The sequence below is a fragment of the Thalassophryne amazonica genome, chromosome 10, assembly GCF_902500255.1.
Source record: "Thalassophryne amazonica chromosome 10, fThaAma1.1, whole genome shotgun sequence".
NCBI classification, from domain to species: domain Eukaryota; kingdom Metazoa; phylum Chordata; class Actinopteri; order Batrachoidiformes; family Batrachoididae; genus Thalassophryne; species Thalassophryne amazonica.
Genome location: NC_047112.1, coordinates 30,610,162 through 30,627,161, shown reverse-complemented (window position 1 = coordinate 30,627,161; position 17,000 = coordinate 30,610,162). Strand labels below are relative to the sequence as shown.

General features: G+C 40.5%; 1 protein-coding gene across 2 annotated transcripts in view; it reads right to left on the bottom strand.

Moving 5' to 3' along the window:
* The window catches only part of LOC117518538 (voltage-dependent R-type calcium channel subunit alpha-1E-like), a 107,313-nt gene that overhangs the window by 52,083 nt on the left and 38,230 nt on the right, over nt 1-17,000 (bottom strand). For both annotated transcript variants that reach the window (XM_034179686.1, XM_034179687.1), the window contains exons 6-14: nt 15,501-15,593; nt 15,156-15,365; nt 14,893-15,005; nt 14,655-14,767; nt 10,550-10,681; nt 10,120-10,189; nt 9,365-9,482; nt 7,996-8,063; nt 6,798-6,889 (exon numbers count right to left, since the gene is read on the bottom strand). In XM_034179686.1, coding sequence (XP_034035577.1) covers nt 6,798-6,889; nt 7,996-8,063; nt 9,365-9,482; nt 10,120-10,189; nt 10,550-10,681; nt 14,655-14,767; nt 14,893-15,005; nt 15,156-15,365; nt 15,501-15,593 — 1,009 coding nt within the window. The remainder of the gene's footprint in view (nt 1-6,797; nt 6,890-7,995; nt 8,064-9,364; nt 9,483-10,119; nt 10,190-10,549; nt 10,682-14,654; nt 14,768-14,892; nt 15,006-15,155; nt 15,366-15,500; nt 15,594-17,000) is intronic.

Genomic DNA, 17,000 nt, shown 5'->3' with positions numbered 1-17,000 from the left:
AAGTGCACAGAGAGGATACTGAGAAGATAGTCTTTTGCAGAGTTGGGACGAAGTCACTCTCAAGTCATAAATTGGCAAGTCTCAAGTCATAATGACCACCGATTGTTTGCAAGCTGACTTGAGACTTGCCGGTTCATGACTTGAGAATGACTTGACAGTGACTTCACCCCACCTCTGGTCTTTTGCTTCACATACTACTGGATCAAACCAAGAGATCAAACAGTGGCAACAACAAAGAAAACCATGTATTCAGTCATGGATTTCCTGACATCCAGAAAACAGATACTAAAGAACGTCTGACTATTGAGTTTAAAAAGGACAAAATTACAACCTATAACAACTTTGCAAACTTCATAAAGTATGACCGCAGATGAAAACATGGTTTCTGTAAAAGTAATGTGTTTGAGTCCTCTGCATTTTCATTATTTTTTTATTTTTAAGCAAAAAACAGATCACCACTAATGTATTCTTTTTCCCTATATTTTCATTAGTGATGTCAACAACGGATACTTGACTTCGACTCAACTTGCATGACTTATACAGTAGTGTTCAGAATAATAGTAGTGCTATGTGACTACAAAGATTAATCCAGGTTTTGAGTATATTTCTTATTGTTACATGGGAAACAAGGTACCAGTAGATTCAGTAGATTCTCACAAATCCAACAAGACCAAGCATTCATGATATGCACACTCTTAAGGCTATGAAATTGGGCTATTAGTAAAAAAAAAGTAGAAAAGGGGGTGTTCAAAATAATAGTAGCATCTGCTGTTGATGCTACAAACTCAAAGCTATTATGTTCAAACTGCTTTTTTAGCAATCCTGTGAATCACTAAACTAGTATTTAGTTGTATAACCACAGTTTTTCATGATTTCTTCACATCCGCGAGGCATTTATAATCTTGGTTTGGAACCAAGATTTTGCTTGTTTACTATTGTGCTTGGGGTCATTGTCTTGTTGAAACACCCTTCAAGGGCATGTCCTCTTCAGCATAAGGCAACATGACCTCTTCAAGTATTTTGACATATCCAAACTGATCCATGATACCTGGTATACGATATATAGGCCCAACACCATAGTAGGAGAAACATGCCCATATCATGATGCTTGCACCACCATGCTTCACTGTCTTCACTGTGAACTGTGGCTTGAATTCAGAGTTTGGGGGTCATCTCACAAACTGTCTTTGGCCCTTGGACCCAAAAAGAACAGTTTTACTCTCATCAGTCCACAAAATATTCCTCCATTTCTCTTTAGGCCAGCTGATGTGTTCTTTGGCAAATTGTAACCTCTTCTGCACATGTCTTTTATTTAACAGAGGGACTTTGCGGGGGATTCTTGCAAATAAATTAGCTTCACACAGGCGTCTTCTAACTGTCACAGCACTTACAGGTAACTCTTTGATCATCTTGGAGCTGATCAATGGGTGAGCCTTTGCCATTCTGGTTATTCTTCTATCCATTTTGATGGTTGTTTTCCATTTTCTTCCACGTCTCTGGTTTTTTGTCCATTTTAAAGCATTGGAGATCATTGTAGATGAACAGCCTATAATTTTTTGCACCTGCGTATAAGTTTTCCCCCCCTACAGTCAACTTTTTAATCAAACTACGCTGTACTTCTGAACAATGTCTTGAATGTCCCATTTTCCTCTTGCTTTCAAACAGAAAAGCATGTTCAACAGGTGCTGGCTTCATCCTTAAATAGGGGACACCTGTTTGTTCCACAAAATTGACAAACTCACTGACAATGCCACACTACTATTATTGTGAACACCCCCTTTTCTACTTTTTTTTTACTAATAGCCCAATTTCATAGCCTTTAGAGTGTGCATATCATGAATGCTTGGTCTTGTTGGATTTGTGAGAATCTACTGAATCTACTGGTACCTTGTTTCCCATGTAACAATAAGAAATATACTCAAAACCTGGATTAAACTTTTTAGTCACATAGCACTACTATTATTCTGAACACTACTGTACATCTGAAGTTATGCAACCTGAGTACAAGTTAAATATTTTAGTACATCTATGTATATTTAGAGGACTAAAACCTTTTTATTTACCCTTTTCAAGTTTTTAAGTATAAATTACTACTAAAAACAAACAAAGATAAATAAATAAAAAAAAATATATATATCAACAAAGGAATGGATATTACAGTAGATACGGAGTACTTTGTTTAGGATGTTCAAGGACTTCATGAACAAGAAATTTAATGTCAAGATGAAGAAATATATTGGACCAATGAGGATGTGAGATGATCAGGAATTGCTGTGTCAATCAAATTAAAATAAAGAGTATAATCTAGAATGAACTGAGTGAAATAGGTATAAAAATGCAGAATCAAACAAATGAGAGTCTGGTGTTACAGGACAGAACATGAAGACAACATTTTAGAAAAATGAGTTTGGAAAAGTTTTCCATTTACATTTGTGAGAGATTCAGAGAGCTGAACGGACAGAGTTACTTACTGGAGCTTGGACTCTTGTGTGGTCCGTGTTATCAATGAGCGATTGAAAACAAGACATTAGTGCTTTTGTGAGCAGAGACAAAACAGGCCGGGAGACACACAGCAAATAATACTCAGAGAAAACAAAGAGGTTATGCTTTCAAATAATGTTATTTTGTTTGCCAAATTAACTGATTATCACAAAACATGGTGAGAAGGTTGAGTGGAATCTAGTGTAGAAGCCCAATTTTTGTAGAAGACCTTCAAAGAAAAAAACAAAAACAGTCAAGATAGGAAAATAGTCACTCGGTTTTGATAGATACAGATGGGAACCACTCAGGTCAGGTCCATGGGACCAAACACCAAGGCAGACAATCAGTAGTTTTTGAATAGGACCATTTATCTTCCACAGCCAGGTGGTATATATGTATTTCGTTGGCCTTGTCCAGTCCTCAACATCGAGACATCGATGTGCTGGATCATGCCCAGAAAAATGCGCCACATGGTCAAAATTGTGTAGTTGATGTTACATCACAATGCAAGTGATATTCCTCAACAGAATCTCCCTAAGTAACCATTCATTTGACACAAAGTCATTCCAGTGGTACCCAAGGATCCTACGAAGAGACCTAGTATCAATGAAATCTAGTTGTTGCCTTAGGTCACCAACCAGTGAACCTCCTATTTTGGGCCATGTTGGCATCTATTAACAATCACAATGACCATAACATAAAATAACAGAGAGACAGGCCTGTCAAGTTGCTTGTGAAGCCTTGTTACAAATCTTAGGGTGCTGGGGGCCACAACAACTGCTGTTGCTTGTGCAGAAAGGGTTGAGACCATTTTTAAGACTTTCCAGTCAGCGTGTGGGTGTAGTGCTATAGTATAACCTAATGAACATCTTCAAGTTTAACATTTACATGCTACACGGTACATTCTGTTTGCATCAGAGTCTGTTAAAATAGAGAATTGGCTTGCATCAGCTGATACATTCATGAAAACATTCTGTTTTGGTGTGTGTCTCCATTAAAGCCAAGCGACACATTGACAGACAAGATGGTAGCAGTTTTAGAACAATCAAATCAACATTCATAAACGTCAACAATAAGCACAACATTGATAAGAAGACATCTTAGGTAGACAGACAATCTGAGTGAGTGTATGACAGAGATAGGAGAGAAGGAAATGAGCTTCATCAGCACACACAGGAAACGGTTACATATTGAGATGTCCTTTAAACCAAAGCAGCACATTGGGATGCAGCTCTGAACACCACTGCCACCTCTGAGCACATTAGCATTATTTTTGGACATGCAGCGAAATTGAGGAATTTCATGTGCTGAGCATCAGAATGTTTTATTCAGAATACTCAGAAAAGTTCGGGTGAAAGCAGACAGGCTTCAAAATGGAAGAAAAACGGTCTTCGCCGCGTGCTCACATTGCATTTGCACTCTGTATTTTTCTTCCTTTTATCATGCTTGCAGGACGCATGCATTTCGGAAGTGAAACCAACTGTTTTTGCCAGTCGAGGTCTGTCAGGTGATTTTATTGGAGGTTAGCAGGGGCAGGTGCTGTTGGGATTTTATAACTGACACCAGAGAGGAGACCAGGAACCCTGAAAGTTCAGAGTGTCATCTCTGAATACAGATGCTGGCTCACTCTTCTTTACGGACTCAGACAAGAACCTGACCGCCGGCTCAGGTCAGTTCAATCTCAAACAAACCTTGAGCTTTCTATCCATTTTCAGGACCTTTCAATGGGGTTTTATAAAAATGGCAAGGTTCCAAGGGTGAGAAAAAAAAGGGAAAGCAGAAAAGATCAAATGTAGCCCTGGAATATCTTCCACATGCCCATGCAACAAACTGCTCAATTTGAAATACACAGCGTGCATGCGTAGCCAGCATTCTTATGCATGCACATGCATCTCCACCACCTCTAACAGGCCACCATCTCAGAGAGAAGACAATCTATTCTGCAAGCTGTAAGCCTCAGCATCCCTCTATAAAACAAATTAACTGGTCAAATACTACAAATAATTTTCAAAATGATACTCCGTCCCAGAAACAAAATCCACTTCCATCCATGCTAATCTATATCAAAATGGACACACTGTTATAATATGGACACCAAGTAACCCTGTCTCCATGACAACAATGGATCCACCTTCTACTCTGTGGTGAGCGGTAACCATGGAGATCTTCTCAAATTTAGGGCAAATTGCAAGCTTGGGGGCAGGTCAAGGCATGATATTAGACCTTCCAACAATAAATCTGTGGTGGGACAACCCTAAAAGCTGACATTTACATAAGTGCTGCAAGCCAAACAGCAACACAACGGGGATGACTTTATCCATAGCCCACAGACTCCATTAATAAGTGTTCTGCGGGCTGTAATTTCATTAGCAAGGCAAAGCTAAACTCCACCTAATGACAGGCTCCCTACTTGTTGCAGCAGCACTCCTACAGTGCATCCAGAAGGTATTCACAGCGCATCACTTTTTCCACATTTTATGACAGCCTTATTCCAAAATTGAGTAAATTCATTTTTTCCCCTCAAAATTCTACTCACAACACCCCATAATGACATTTATTTATTTTATTTTTTGCAAATTTATTACTACTACTAATAATAATAGTAAAGTAAGTCCCTTCGGCTGCTCCCTTGTTTGCACTCGGGGTCGCCACAGCAAATCCAAGGTGGATCTGCATGTTGATTTGGCACAGGTTTTACGCCGGATGCCCTTCCTGACGCAACTCCACATTACATGGAGAAATGTGGCAGGGGTGGGATTTGAACCCAGAACCTTCCGAACTGAAACCAAGCGCATTAACCACTTGGCCACCACCCCTGAAGAATCAAGTGTACATAAGCATTCACAGTATTTGCTCAATACTTTGGTGATCCACCTTTGGCAGCAATTACACCATCAAGCCTTCTTGAATATGATGCCACAAGCTTGGTGCACGTGTCTTTGGGCAGTTTTCCCCATTCCTCTTTGCAGCACCTCTCAAGCTCCATCAGGTTGGATAGGGAGCGTCGGTGCACAGCAATTTTCAGATCTCTACAGAGATGTTCAATCAGATTCAAGTCTGGGCCACTCAAGGACATTCACAGAGTTGTCCTGAAGCCACTCCTTCAATATATTGGTTGTGTGCTTAGGGTCACTGTCCTGCTGAAAGATGAACCGTCGCCCCAGTCTGAGGACACGAGCGCGAGCAGGTTTTCATCCAGGACGTCTCTGTACATTTGCTGCCTTCATCTTCAGTCCCGACTAGTCTCCCAGTTCCTGTTGCTGAAAAACATCCCCACAGCATGATGCTGCAACCATCATGCTACACTGTAGGGGTGGCGCCTGGTTATCTCCAATCATGAGACCTGGCATTCACGCCAGCAAGTTCATTCTTTGTCTCATCAGACCAGAGAATTTTGTTTCCCATGGTCTGAGAGTCCTCCAGGTAACTTTCGGCAAACTCCAGGTGGGCTGCCATGTGCCATTTACTAAGGAGTGGCTTCTGTCTCTACCATACAGGCCTGATTGGTGGATTGCTGCAGAGATGGTTGTCCTTCTGGAAGGTTCTCCCCTCTCCACAGAGGAATGCTGGCGGTCTGACAGAGTGGCCATCAGGTTCTTGATTACCTCCCTGACTAAGGCCCTTCTCCCCCAATTACTCAGTTTAGGCGTGTGGCCAGATCTAAGAAGAGTCCTGGTGGAGCCGAACTTCTTCCATTTATGGATGATGGAGGCCAATGCGTTCATTGGGACCTTCAAAGCAGCAGAAATGTTTCTGTACTCTTTCCTAGATTTGTGCCTTGAGACAATCCTCTCTCAGAGGTCTACAGACAATTCCTTTGACTTCACACTTCGTTTGTGCTCTGACATGCACTGTCAGAGCACAAACGAAGTGGGACCTTGTATCTAGACAGGTGTGTGCCTTTCCAAATCATGTCCAATCAACTGAATTTACCCCAGGTGGACTCCAATTAAGTTGTAAAAACATCTCAAGGATGATCAGTGGAAAAAGGATGCACCTGAGTTCAATTTTGAGCTTCATGGCAAAGGCTGTGAATATTTATGTACTCATGACTTCTTAGTTTTTTATTTTTAATAAATTTAAAAAAAAAAAATCACATTGTCATTATGGGGTATTGTGTGCAGAATTTTGAGGCAAAAAAAAATAATTAATCCATTTTGGAAAAAGACTAACATAACAAAATCTGAAAAAAGTGAAGTGCTGTGAATACTTTCTGTATGTAGATCCTGCCCAGGGGGAAGGAGAGAGAGAACAAGTGAGACAGAGGGAGAGGAAGAGGTCATCAGGCAGGGAAAGCGCTTGCAAACAAGACTTACTCTGATGACATAAATGAAGACAGCGGCCCAACCTCCTTCGCCTTCTGCAGAGCGTGCTTCTGGTTAAACGCCGCCTCTGCTTCCTCTTCATCCTGACAAAACGAAGAACGAGTACTGAGTAGCTCTAATGTCTGTGATTTCACACAACCTAACACACTAACTGTAGTGAGAGGCACTTAGAAAGGAAGCAGACAGGCAATACTGTACTAAGACATTTTAGCAATATGCTATATTTATATGCTTAAAACCTTTGAAAAAATATTCCATATCTAATATTTATAAATATGTTAATATTTTTCACATTGAAGCTTTTATTTAATCCATTTGAAATGACAAAAGTAGAATTTTTGTTTGGGTCATCTACTGTGATTTATTTAGGTTTTTTTTAAGAGTTTGTATGTAAATCAGGGTCTTTTCAAGCATTTCATTAGTGAATGATCATCAGTGGTTGTGTCATCATGTATCCCAGCTGTTTTTAGTTTTTAAAATTGAAAATCTTTTTTCAAAGTTGATAATTTATTAAGTTCTTTAAATAAATTTCAAAAACACACACTTATGACATTTCTTTGGATACACAGTTTATATTTGTAATTATCTGTTGAGGGGCTCATGAAAGGAAAATACATCAAGCATATTTTTAGCAAAACTCAAAGGGCACGCAAAACCTTTGCATGAGATTGTAATAGGATTAAACCAGTATTACAACCAGAGAATAAAAGAGACTAGTTGAAATTACTTTAGTTGTTTAAATTATGTCTTCTTCTTATTATTATTATCATTATTATTAGTCACATCTGTAAGTTGTGCTTTTCAAGAGAAACTGCTGTCCTTCCATCTGTCCTTGAGCATCCTAAAACTCAAGAACCATAAAACTATCAAAATCAAAACTGTTTATACATTAATTCTGGAAGGTCAAAGTTCTGCCTTAAAAAAAAAACATTTATAAATGTGTTATTTACAGAATTTTGGGCTTTAAGTGGGAAATGTATAGAAGCCCTGAAATGCTCAATTAGATGGCAACAAAAACTGCTCAAATGTTGCGGCAAGACCTCGACCGTTTATTCATTTGGAATGTTAACTTCTGGTGAAAGTAATGTGGGCTGTCTCCTAAAAAAAAACAAAAACAAAAACCCAACAACTTACAGTTGTGTCCATTGCCCTTATAGGCAATTTTCTTGTTATTATTATTATTATTTACCTTGGTAAGTTCTTGTGCATTGGCAAGGTTATCCACAGCAATGGCCAAGAAAACATTCAGCAGAGTGTCTGGTTGCAGCCGTGTTAAGGTCATGGTCAGGGCTACTAGCCTGAAAAACAATATTCTTTTTGGGGAAAAAAAAATAGATGATTATTTAAAATAGTGTCAAATTGAAAATAACAGCTTTGTTGTGTTAGTTTGGGACTTCATCTCTGCCATCAACACCCACTGAAATTGTCATGCAAAACAGAAACTTGGCAGCATGGTGGTTTAGTTGTTCGCACCGTTGTCTCACAGCGAGAAAGTCCTGAGGTCAATTCCCACCTGGTTCTTTCTTTGTGGGGTTTGCATGTTATCTCCATGTTTGTGTGGGTTCCTCTAGGTGCTCCAGCTTCCTCCCACCTCCCAAGACATGCAGGTTTGTTGAACTGGAAACTTTAAATTGACTGTAGGTGTGAGTCTGTGTATATGTGGCCCTGTGACAGACCAGCAGCCTGTCTAGAGTGTACCCCGCTTTTCACGCAAGGATTGCCTGGTTAGGCTCCAGCCATCTCCCCCAACCCTTATCTGGAATAAGCGGGTGTAGAAAATGAAAGAATAAACACAAACTTAAGCTGGTTGTACAGTACATGGTGATACAATATAGCAGCGCCATATAAGCACAATGCAGAAACACATTGCTGATGAACCACAGAACACAATGTGCACCTTATACTGTGTGTGTTTTCTGTGCAGAGAAGCAGGAGATGGGCATGCTGTTCCATCTGTGGTCAATGTTGTACTCCAAAGTGAAAACAAACAAAAACAAACATAATGAGGCCACATTTGATTAATCACTCAAAATAGTACTGTGTGGACAAGATACAATGATTTTCCATGTTTAATTAGTTTGTGTGCACATGATAAGTGTTTGCACTGTGCTTGTTGACTGGGCACAGGGAACTGAGATGGACAATATCAGTCATTATATGGATAATAACAAACACAGAAACATATTTATTGAGCACAGAGAGGATTTTGTTTGGTCATGTGAGGCAGCACCTTGTGTTTTCCAATACCTTGTCTAAATGGGCTGAAAAACATGACTGATATGAATCAATTAATAAAGTTATATTAATTATTTACAGACAGACAGACAGATCAATCATTTGTGAACTCTACACATTTTCACTCACTATCGACTTCTATCACTTACTGCATTGAAGAAAAAAATAATAAAAAAGGCATCCTTCAGTAATACATATCTACATCTCTTTACAAAATGAATATAATTTTTTATTAAAAAACAAATATCATACTTAACTCAGGACCCCTGCTGAAAAAAGCTAATTATTGTGATATTGGTTGACCTGGGAGTGAGGAAGGATACAGTTCCCGAACAGCGTGAGGACTATAAAGTAAACAGAGGACCACATGCCGGACTTAACCCCTCCTTGAGAGCGAATGCCGTTGTACATCACCTCGTTCCAGTCCTCCCCTGTCAAGATCTGAGAAAACAAAATGCGTGTGAAATTAATAACCAAACCATACAAATCCAAAACAATTCATGAAAAATTCATGTGCACAGAACTTGACCTGTGTATGTAATCAAAATCATTTTCAATGGGATCAACATATTTTAGTATTCCTGAAACGCATACAATGCAACAAACCACAAGTCAGGAAAATACAGAGTGATCCCCCCCCACCCCCAAAAGAAAACACAACCCATAGAAATTGTAATAAATCCTACAAAGGTCCTACAAAGACATGTTGGGAAAGACGATTGTTCCAATCGTCTTTCCCAACATGTCTTGTGCAAGCAAGGTAAAGACATTTTGCCTGGATGTCTATTTGGCCAACAAATCATCCCATTTGGAGTATAATTTGGAGAGAACATGACTATTAAGTAAAGCGACCAAATAACTGAAACCTTGCAGAATGATCATACACAGACTGACGTTTAAGTTCAGCAAGTTTCAAGAAATCTGACCCTGCAGTATGTGTTGTCAGTGTTTTTAGAAATTTATGATACTGAACCGAAGACCGAAGTCCCAAATTCTGTGTAAGGATTCCTGTAAAAGCACTGTGGTCCCTTTGTGTGATTGAGTAGAGTGCAGTAGGTTAGCAAGTTTATTTCCAGACCTGAAAGACCGTCATGATGGCTGCCGGAAAGGTGTCAAAGTTTGTTGGAGTGTAATCTTCAAAGATGAACCTACAAAAAAACAAACAAACAAAAAAAGGTTGTTACAAAACTGAGCTGGTCAGAGCATTTATTTTTATGGTTTTGATCTAAAAGTACTCAGCCAGTGTGTGCACGAAAACAGGAGCTCACCACAAGACAATGCGCTCGCTCTTCAATAAAGAAGGTTTAAGTGGGTGTCTTATTTGTGACAGTGCATTTATGTTTGATATAAAAGCTTTGTTGTGTGGAAGTGAAAATCTGCTTTTTCTGTCGCACTGATCTCCGTCTGCCTGCTTTGTCCCTGTCAATTCACTATTTGTTCATATATTGATTGTTGAGTCATATGTGATGTTTTTTTTTTTTTTCTGAAAGTACAATCTAATACTGCACCTGCCACCAAAAAGCTGCATGCCGAGGAGTGCAAAGACAACAATGAAGAGGAACAGGAGGAAGATGAGGGAGATGATGGACTTCATGGAGTTCATCAGGGAGATGACCAAGTTTCTCAGAGATGCCCAGTACCTGTACAGACACAAAAGGTGTTAGTACAAAAGGTGTTAGCACAAAGCAAGTGCTAAACCAGGAGAATGTGGTTAGCAACAAAGCTTTACGACTTGATTGCCTTGTTGTCTGTCTCTGTTTTATACTATAGTTGTGCTACATAATAAAAGATGCGAACATGGCCCAAAATAAGACATTTGCTTGTCCTCACCTGTATGTACAGTATTTATGAGAATACAAAATTTCATGAATATGCAGTAGTTTTTATGATGTTACAGAATTTTTTTTGACTCACTCACTCACTCACTCACTCACTGCCCTGCCAAAACAGGATTCCCAGAAGATACCTACAGTGTAAGTATCAAGTGTTTGCCACATGTTGTGACCAGTGGTGGGCACAGCTAACTGAAAAGTTAGCTTTGATAACCATTAATCCCCTTACTGAAAAGTTAGCTTTTATAATGATAAACCGATAAACCGATAAAAAAATTAGCAGAAGTTGCCACTAACCACTAACTTTTAAGCCCCTGTCACACATAGCCAGAATGTGAAGGAGGTAGGCCGATGTGGCAAAAATGGTCATAATCTGGATGCAATTGGAATGAAAATAGACGCGGTCAGCCGTGTCTGAACACAGCCAGACTGCCTCGTCCACACCTGTCAGATAGCATCCAAAGCGTATGTAGATGACACAGACTGCTGTCAGATGGCTATAAAAGGTGCTGAAGACTGGCCAATATCCAGATGTCTGGATGGCAAACACAGGACCGGAGTTGGAGGCAGCGCTCTACTCTCCCTTTGCACAGGACCTGTATTGGACATCAAAGAACAACCAACGTATGAACCAGATTCACGCCATATGTGTCCAAGCCGGCATCTGTGAGGTCACCCACTCCCTTTGCTCATCCTCTTTTTCCCAGGCTCACTGACCTTACATGCATGTGTGTGCGTAAAAGTGCTGACATGAGGAAATGATCGCTCACTGTGTGTATGTGTTTTCATAATGGCTGAATAAGCCGCTGTGCACATGTGGCGCACATGCTCAGCTGTCAGAGCATGGCAAACTTTAATTTCTTTTTTCTTTTTCCACAACACAACTCTGCATCATGATTTCTGGTTGGATTGTCCCATGGGATTTATGTTTGGCATTGTCGTTTCCAGAATTCCACCACAAGCTGTGATCCTGGCTCCTAACACATGGTGCTGCGAAATGCTCTTGGAGGTGAGATTCATGTTTCATATGTTGTCATGGTGAAACAGTTCCACGTCATATGTCCGACAGAATTAAATGTGATCAAGCAATAATTTGTATATTACAGCGGTGAGATCCGTTCAGCTCTGAGCATCTGACGTGATGTGTGACAACGTGCACACCTGCCCGCCAGCCACCGTGGTGTCGCAGATCTGATGAGCATAATATTTCATGTTATTTATGTCACCCATGGGGAGGAATATTATCTGTACTGTAAGGTATATTATGACTATAACAGCCTGTACAGATCTGCAGCGCCGTGCAACACATCGACCCGCAGTGGACACGGTGCTTTTGGTTTGATTGTGCTGTGTTCACATCCCCTGCACATGGATAGCTGCGTGCCACAACAGTCCTTTGAACTCTGGGGGGGTGACAGTGGAAGTGGACATTATAAGTGCAGAAGTGGCATGTGCAGGTTATGCCAGCAGGCTTTGCGATGCCCCATCCATCTTGAGGTTCCCTCATACATGCTCAAATTGTGTCGGATCCTGTTTATGCCGCCTTCAGACTATGTAAATTCCAGTCAGATGGTGCTCAGACTGCCGTCGGATAGGTGTCCCACCTTGACGGCACCCGGAGTGTTTTAAATGTGCAAAACACTCAAGACAACCGGCCAACTAGGACCAACTGTGTGGAGTTTCGCAGACTGCTGTCAGAACATTTTGGGACTGAAACCCGACACTTTTGGGATGTGGGCCGATTCATCATTCTGATGCCATTCGGCATCATTCTGGCTATGTGTGATGGGGTATTAGTATTGACTCAGTCGCGGCCACATTTGTCAGCTACTGATAAGTCAGTTTCGGGTTTAAGCGCTGCACAAACAAAATGAACGCACGAAAAATACATAAATAAAAAAATAAAACCCCAAACACAGTCATCATCTTTATCAAAAGCAGTAAATCGCAGTATTAGAAGTCACAGTTTATCTCTATATTATATATTTATAAACAGTTAACGGAGCTGCATTCACAACCACAAAACAAATGTATGAAAAGTAACTAAATAAAAAGTAAAATCCCAAACACAGTCATTGTCTTTATAAAAAGCAGTAAATCGCAGTATTCCTTGGGCACCACAGTCTTGTCTTGGGGGCGGGCACTAAGGGGGTAAAATGTGACGCATGTGACAAAATTTCTCTACTTCTCTCTACTTCTGGGATAACAAAAACAAAAGTTTTGGGGTAAATTACACACAAACAAAGTGAAAATGCAAAGAAAAAGTGATGATGCGGTGGAAAGTGGACATGTATTGTGGTTTGTTTATGACCCGGTGTCCCGTCGAGATGAGGTGAACGTCGAGATGAGGTGCGTCGCGCTACTGCGCATGCATACATCGCTCTACCTCAGACTTGAAGATGTCACCCGTCGAGATGAGGTGCCTCGTGCAACTGCACATGGGGAGATGATGTAACTCACTCGACGTGCAACTGTGCATGTGCATTTTGTTTTTTGTTTGTTTTTGTTTTTTCCGTTAAAGTTTTTTTATTTATTAATTGTATTCAGTGTATTTATAGCCTAGTAAGTAAATCATTTTCTGTATTTTATGTTAGGAGCATAAATGTATGTATATGTATATTTTGCCTGTCCAAATAAGCTAACTCCAGGTTAAAAATACTTATCATTTTATAGTGAGTAGATTTTATACTTTACTACGATCGGATGAACAATTTATACATTTACTTGCCCATCAAAATAAACAAACTTCGTCAAGTAATTTTTTCAGTGCACACGTGCAGTTACGCAAGGCACCTCATCTCGACAGAACACCGGAGCACAAACATGATGAGGTGGATTTGCAGGTGAGAGACCCCAGCTACTCTGGTTAGCTGTGTAGGCTAACACTTACCGACACAACGTCTCCCATTTGCCTCGTCTTCCCTTCTCCACTGGGAAAAAAAACACTTTTCGCGACTGCTTTGGTGATTGCAGCCGTAAACAAAAAACAGTACACCATTTTTCCATATGAAGTTATGCTGTGTATACAGTATATATATTGTACAATGGGAGCGGCTGTCCCCATAAGTGGTCACCTCGTTTCTGCTTAAAACTGCACTCCAGTCATCATCTATCTCAACGACAGATATCTGAAGCTTTTGTACAACAATCATTTCCACAAAAATTCAGCATTATTTCATCATAAAAGGTGGTGGAAGCAATCAGAGCGTCACAGCTAAACGAGCTGCTAGCTAATGCGTTCACTGCGCGTCGGTCATCTCAAAGTGTCACAGAATTTCACTGAGTTTCTGCTTAAAACGGCCTTGTTTCTGTTTAAAACTAACATCAGAATGATTTAAGGAGTTTTACCTTTATCCTCTGATGGTTAATAATCCCTTTAATCCATTTGATTGCTTTGGGTGAACAGACTCAGACGTGCTGCTGTGGTCTGAAATGATGCATGCGCAGATGCAAAAGGAGGACCGATTTTTAGGGGCGGACCATTCAGACAGGAACTAACATGCATGATTTTATGGTTTACAACCATTTTTGACCGTTAAACTTTTACTCGCTTTACCAGCGAAAAAGAAAATGCTAGCTGACTGAAAGTTAGCAGAACTAAATTTAGTGGAAGCTAATTGGTCCACTGAAGGTTTTCAAAGTTAGCTGAAAAGTTAATCCACTAATGAAAACGTTAGCTTCGCTAATTAGCGGTACTGTGCTCACCACTGGTTGTAGAGTTAATGCATACATAAGGCTGCACCACACCCAGACATGCACACTGTCTGCATCCTGCACTAACTTCGTAATCTTGAAAATCCTCAACAGCCTGAGGGCACGAAGGACACTGATGCCAAAGGAAGTTCCAGGCCTGAAGAAACCCCACAGCACTTCAAAGATACTTCCCACGATAACCTAGAGAAAAAGAATCACAAACAAATGCAGCCTAAAAACACCTGCACACTAATACCGAAGGCAGAACATAAAAAATACCGAAACAGAGAGAGTGGAGAAAGAGAAGCACTGAAAAGAGTACTGACACCACAGTCGAAGCAGTTGAAGGAGGAATGGAAGTAGAGTCGTGGTCCCAAGCTGTACATCTTCAGAAACATCTCAGTCAGAAACAGAGCAAGGAAAAGGAACTCTGCATAGTCTGAAACAGAAACATAAGAAAAAACAACAGGTGTGATCATACAAAAACACACAAAGATCAGAATTACACCTTTTACGATTATTTAACATCTATTATAGCAAGTTAAAAATAATATTTTTCACGCTGCCAGGGAATTCATGTGTGACTCACAGAGGAAGTCAGACAGCCAGAGAGGCTGGTTGTGGTGAACAATTGCCACACACAGTGTATTGAGTGCTACTAGGCCCAGCACAGTCCAGTAGAACGTCTGAGTCTTCACCACACGGCGGATGGAGATGCGTAAGAGGCGCTCCTTCCGGCGAAAATACGCTGCAGGACCTCGTTTGGCACTCCGGATACTCACTCTTGCTATGGGGGAGCCTTTGGGTTGGTCAGAGAGAAACTGGTTTAAACAGCTGTTTGTGTGACGCTTGGAGTGAGTGTGTACAGCTGGAGAACAACTCGAGTCCACAGCTTTCCACACTTTGTGTGTCTATATTTATGGAGGCGACTCACCCACAGAGATGTCACCATATTGTTCTTCTCCTGTTTGCCCTCGATGGACCACATCTATCCCTCTCCTCTTGATGGTGGTGGCTCTCTTCAACACTGCAGATGGACAAAATCCTTTGTCATCGTGATGATAATAATAATATCAATAATCATAGTCATTTATACTTTGTTAATCCCTTTAGGGAAATTGTGTCTCTGCATTTAATCCATCCTAATCACAAACAATCTCATCACACTCAGAGCAGTGGGCAGTCACTGAGCGGTCCCCAGGGACCAACTCCAGAGCTTCACACACTGCCCTGTTCACTGGTGTATAAGGACCACAAACCCAATAAGCATGTTTATTTTATAGTGGGAGGAAACCGGAGTGTCCACAAGAAACCAGCACAGACATGGAGAGAACATCCAAACTCAACAAAGAAAGGAACCAGGCATGGTTGGATTCAAACCCTGGACCTCCTTGCTGTGAAGCAAGAGTGTTGATCACTATTCCACCATGCCACCCAATTGAGAACCACCTGAGTGCAGTCTTAGAACTGACAGGAAACAATGTGAGTTGACAAGAGTCACCCGCAAAAGTATTGACAAGGAGTGTTGAATAAAGATGGTTCAGTTGATTTCAGTTCTTGTTTGTATGTGGGTGTTTTCATGGAATGCAGCTCTTTCACAGCAATTGTGCCTGTGATTTGCATGTTCCAACACAACAGTGGGACTAGCACTGATCTGGTCATGGTCTCGACTTCATCTCAACTCCTCAAAGTCATCTAGTCTCAGTCTTGATACACTCTACACTTGTCATGACCTGAGGTGGTCTTGCCCCCATACCTGTGCTTCAAAGTTTTCTGCTGTATGGCAACTTTAAAAGGCTTATTCAGGAATTACAGGAGAAAGAAGTACTGTGCTATTAATTTTTTTTTGCAATCGATATAAAGTGCACCAAAGATACTGAGTTCTGTGAGAACATTCTGCCCACTGTGAGACTGGCATTAACCCTGATGTTCAGTGTCAGTGAGATGAAACTTTACTTTTTGGTTGAGCGCAGTCAGCAAATAATGCAGACGTTTGAAGGCAGCATTGTAAACTATCTTGGAATTTATGCATTAGTAATGAAGAACTATTTGAAGAGTTTCAGTCAGGTTTTAGAATTCATCATAGTACAGAAACAGCATTAGTGAAGGTTACAAATGATCTTCTTATGGCCTCGGACAGTGGACTCATCTCTGTGCTTGTTCTGTTAGACCTCAGTGCTGCTTTTGATACTGTTGACCATAAAATTTTATTACAGAGATTAGAGCATGCCATAGGTATTAAAGGCACTGCGCTGCGGTGGTTTGAATCATATTTGTCTAATAGATTACAATTTGTTCATGTAAATGGGGAATCTTCTTCACAGACTAAAGTTAATTATGGAGTTCCACAAGGTTCTGTGCTAGGACCAATTTTTATTCACTTTATACATGCTGCCCTTAGGCAGTATTATTAGACGGTATTGCTTAAATTTTC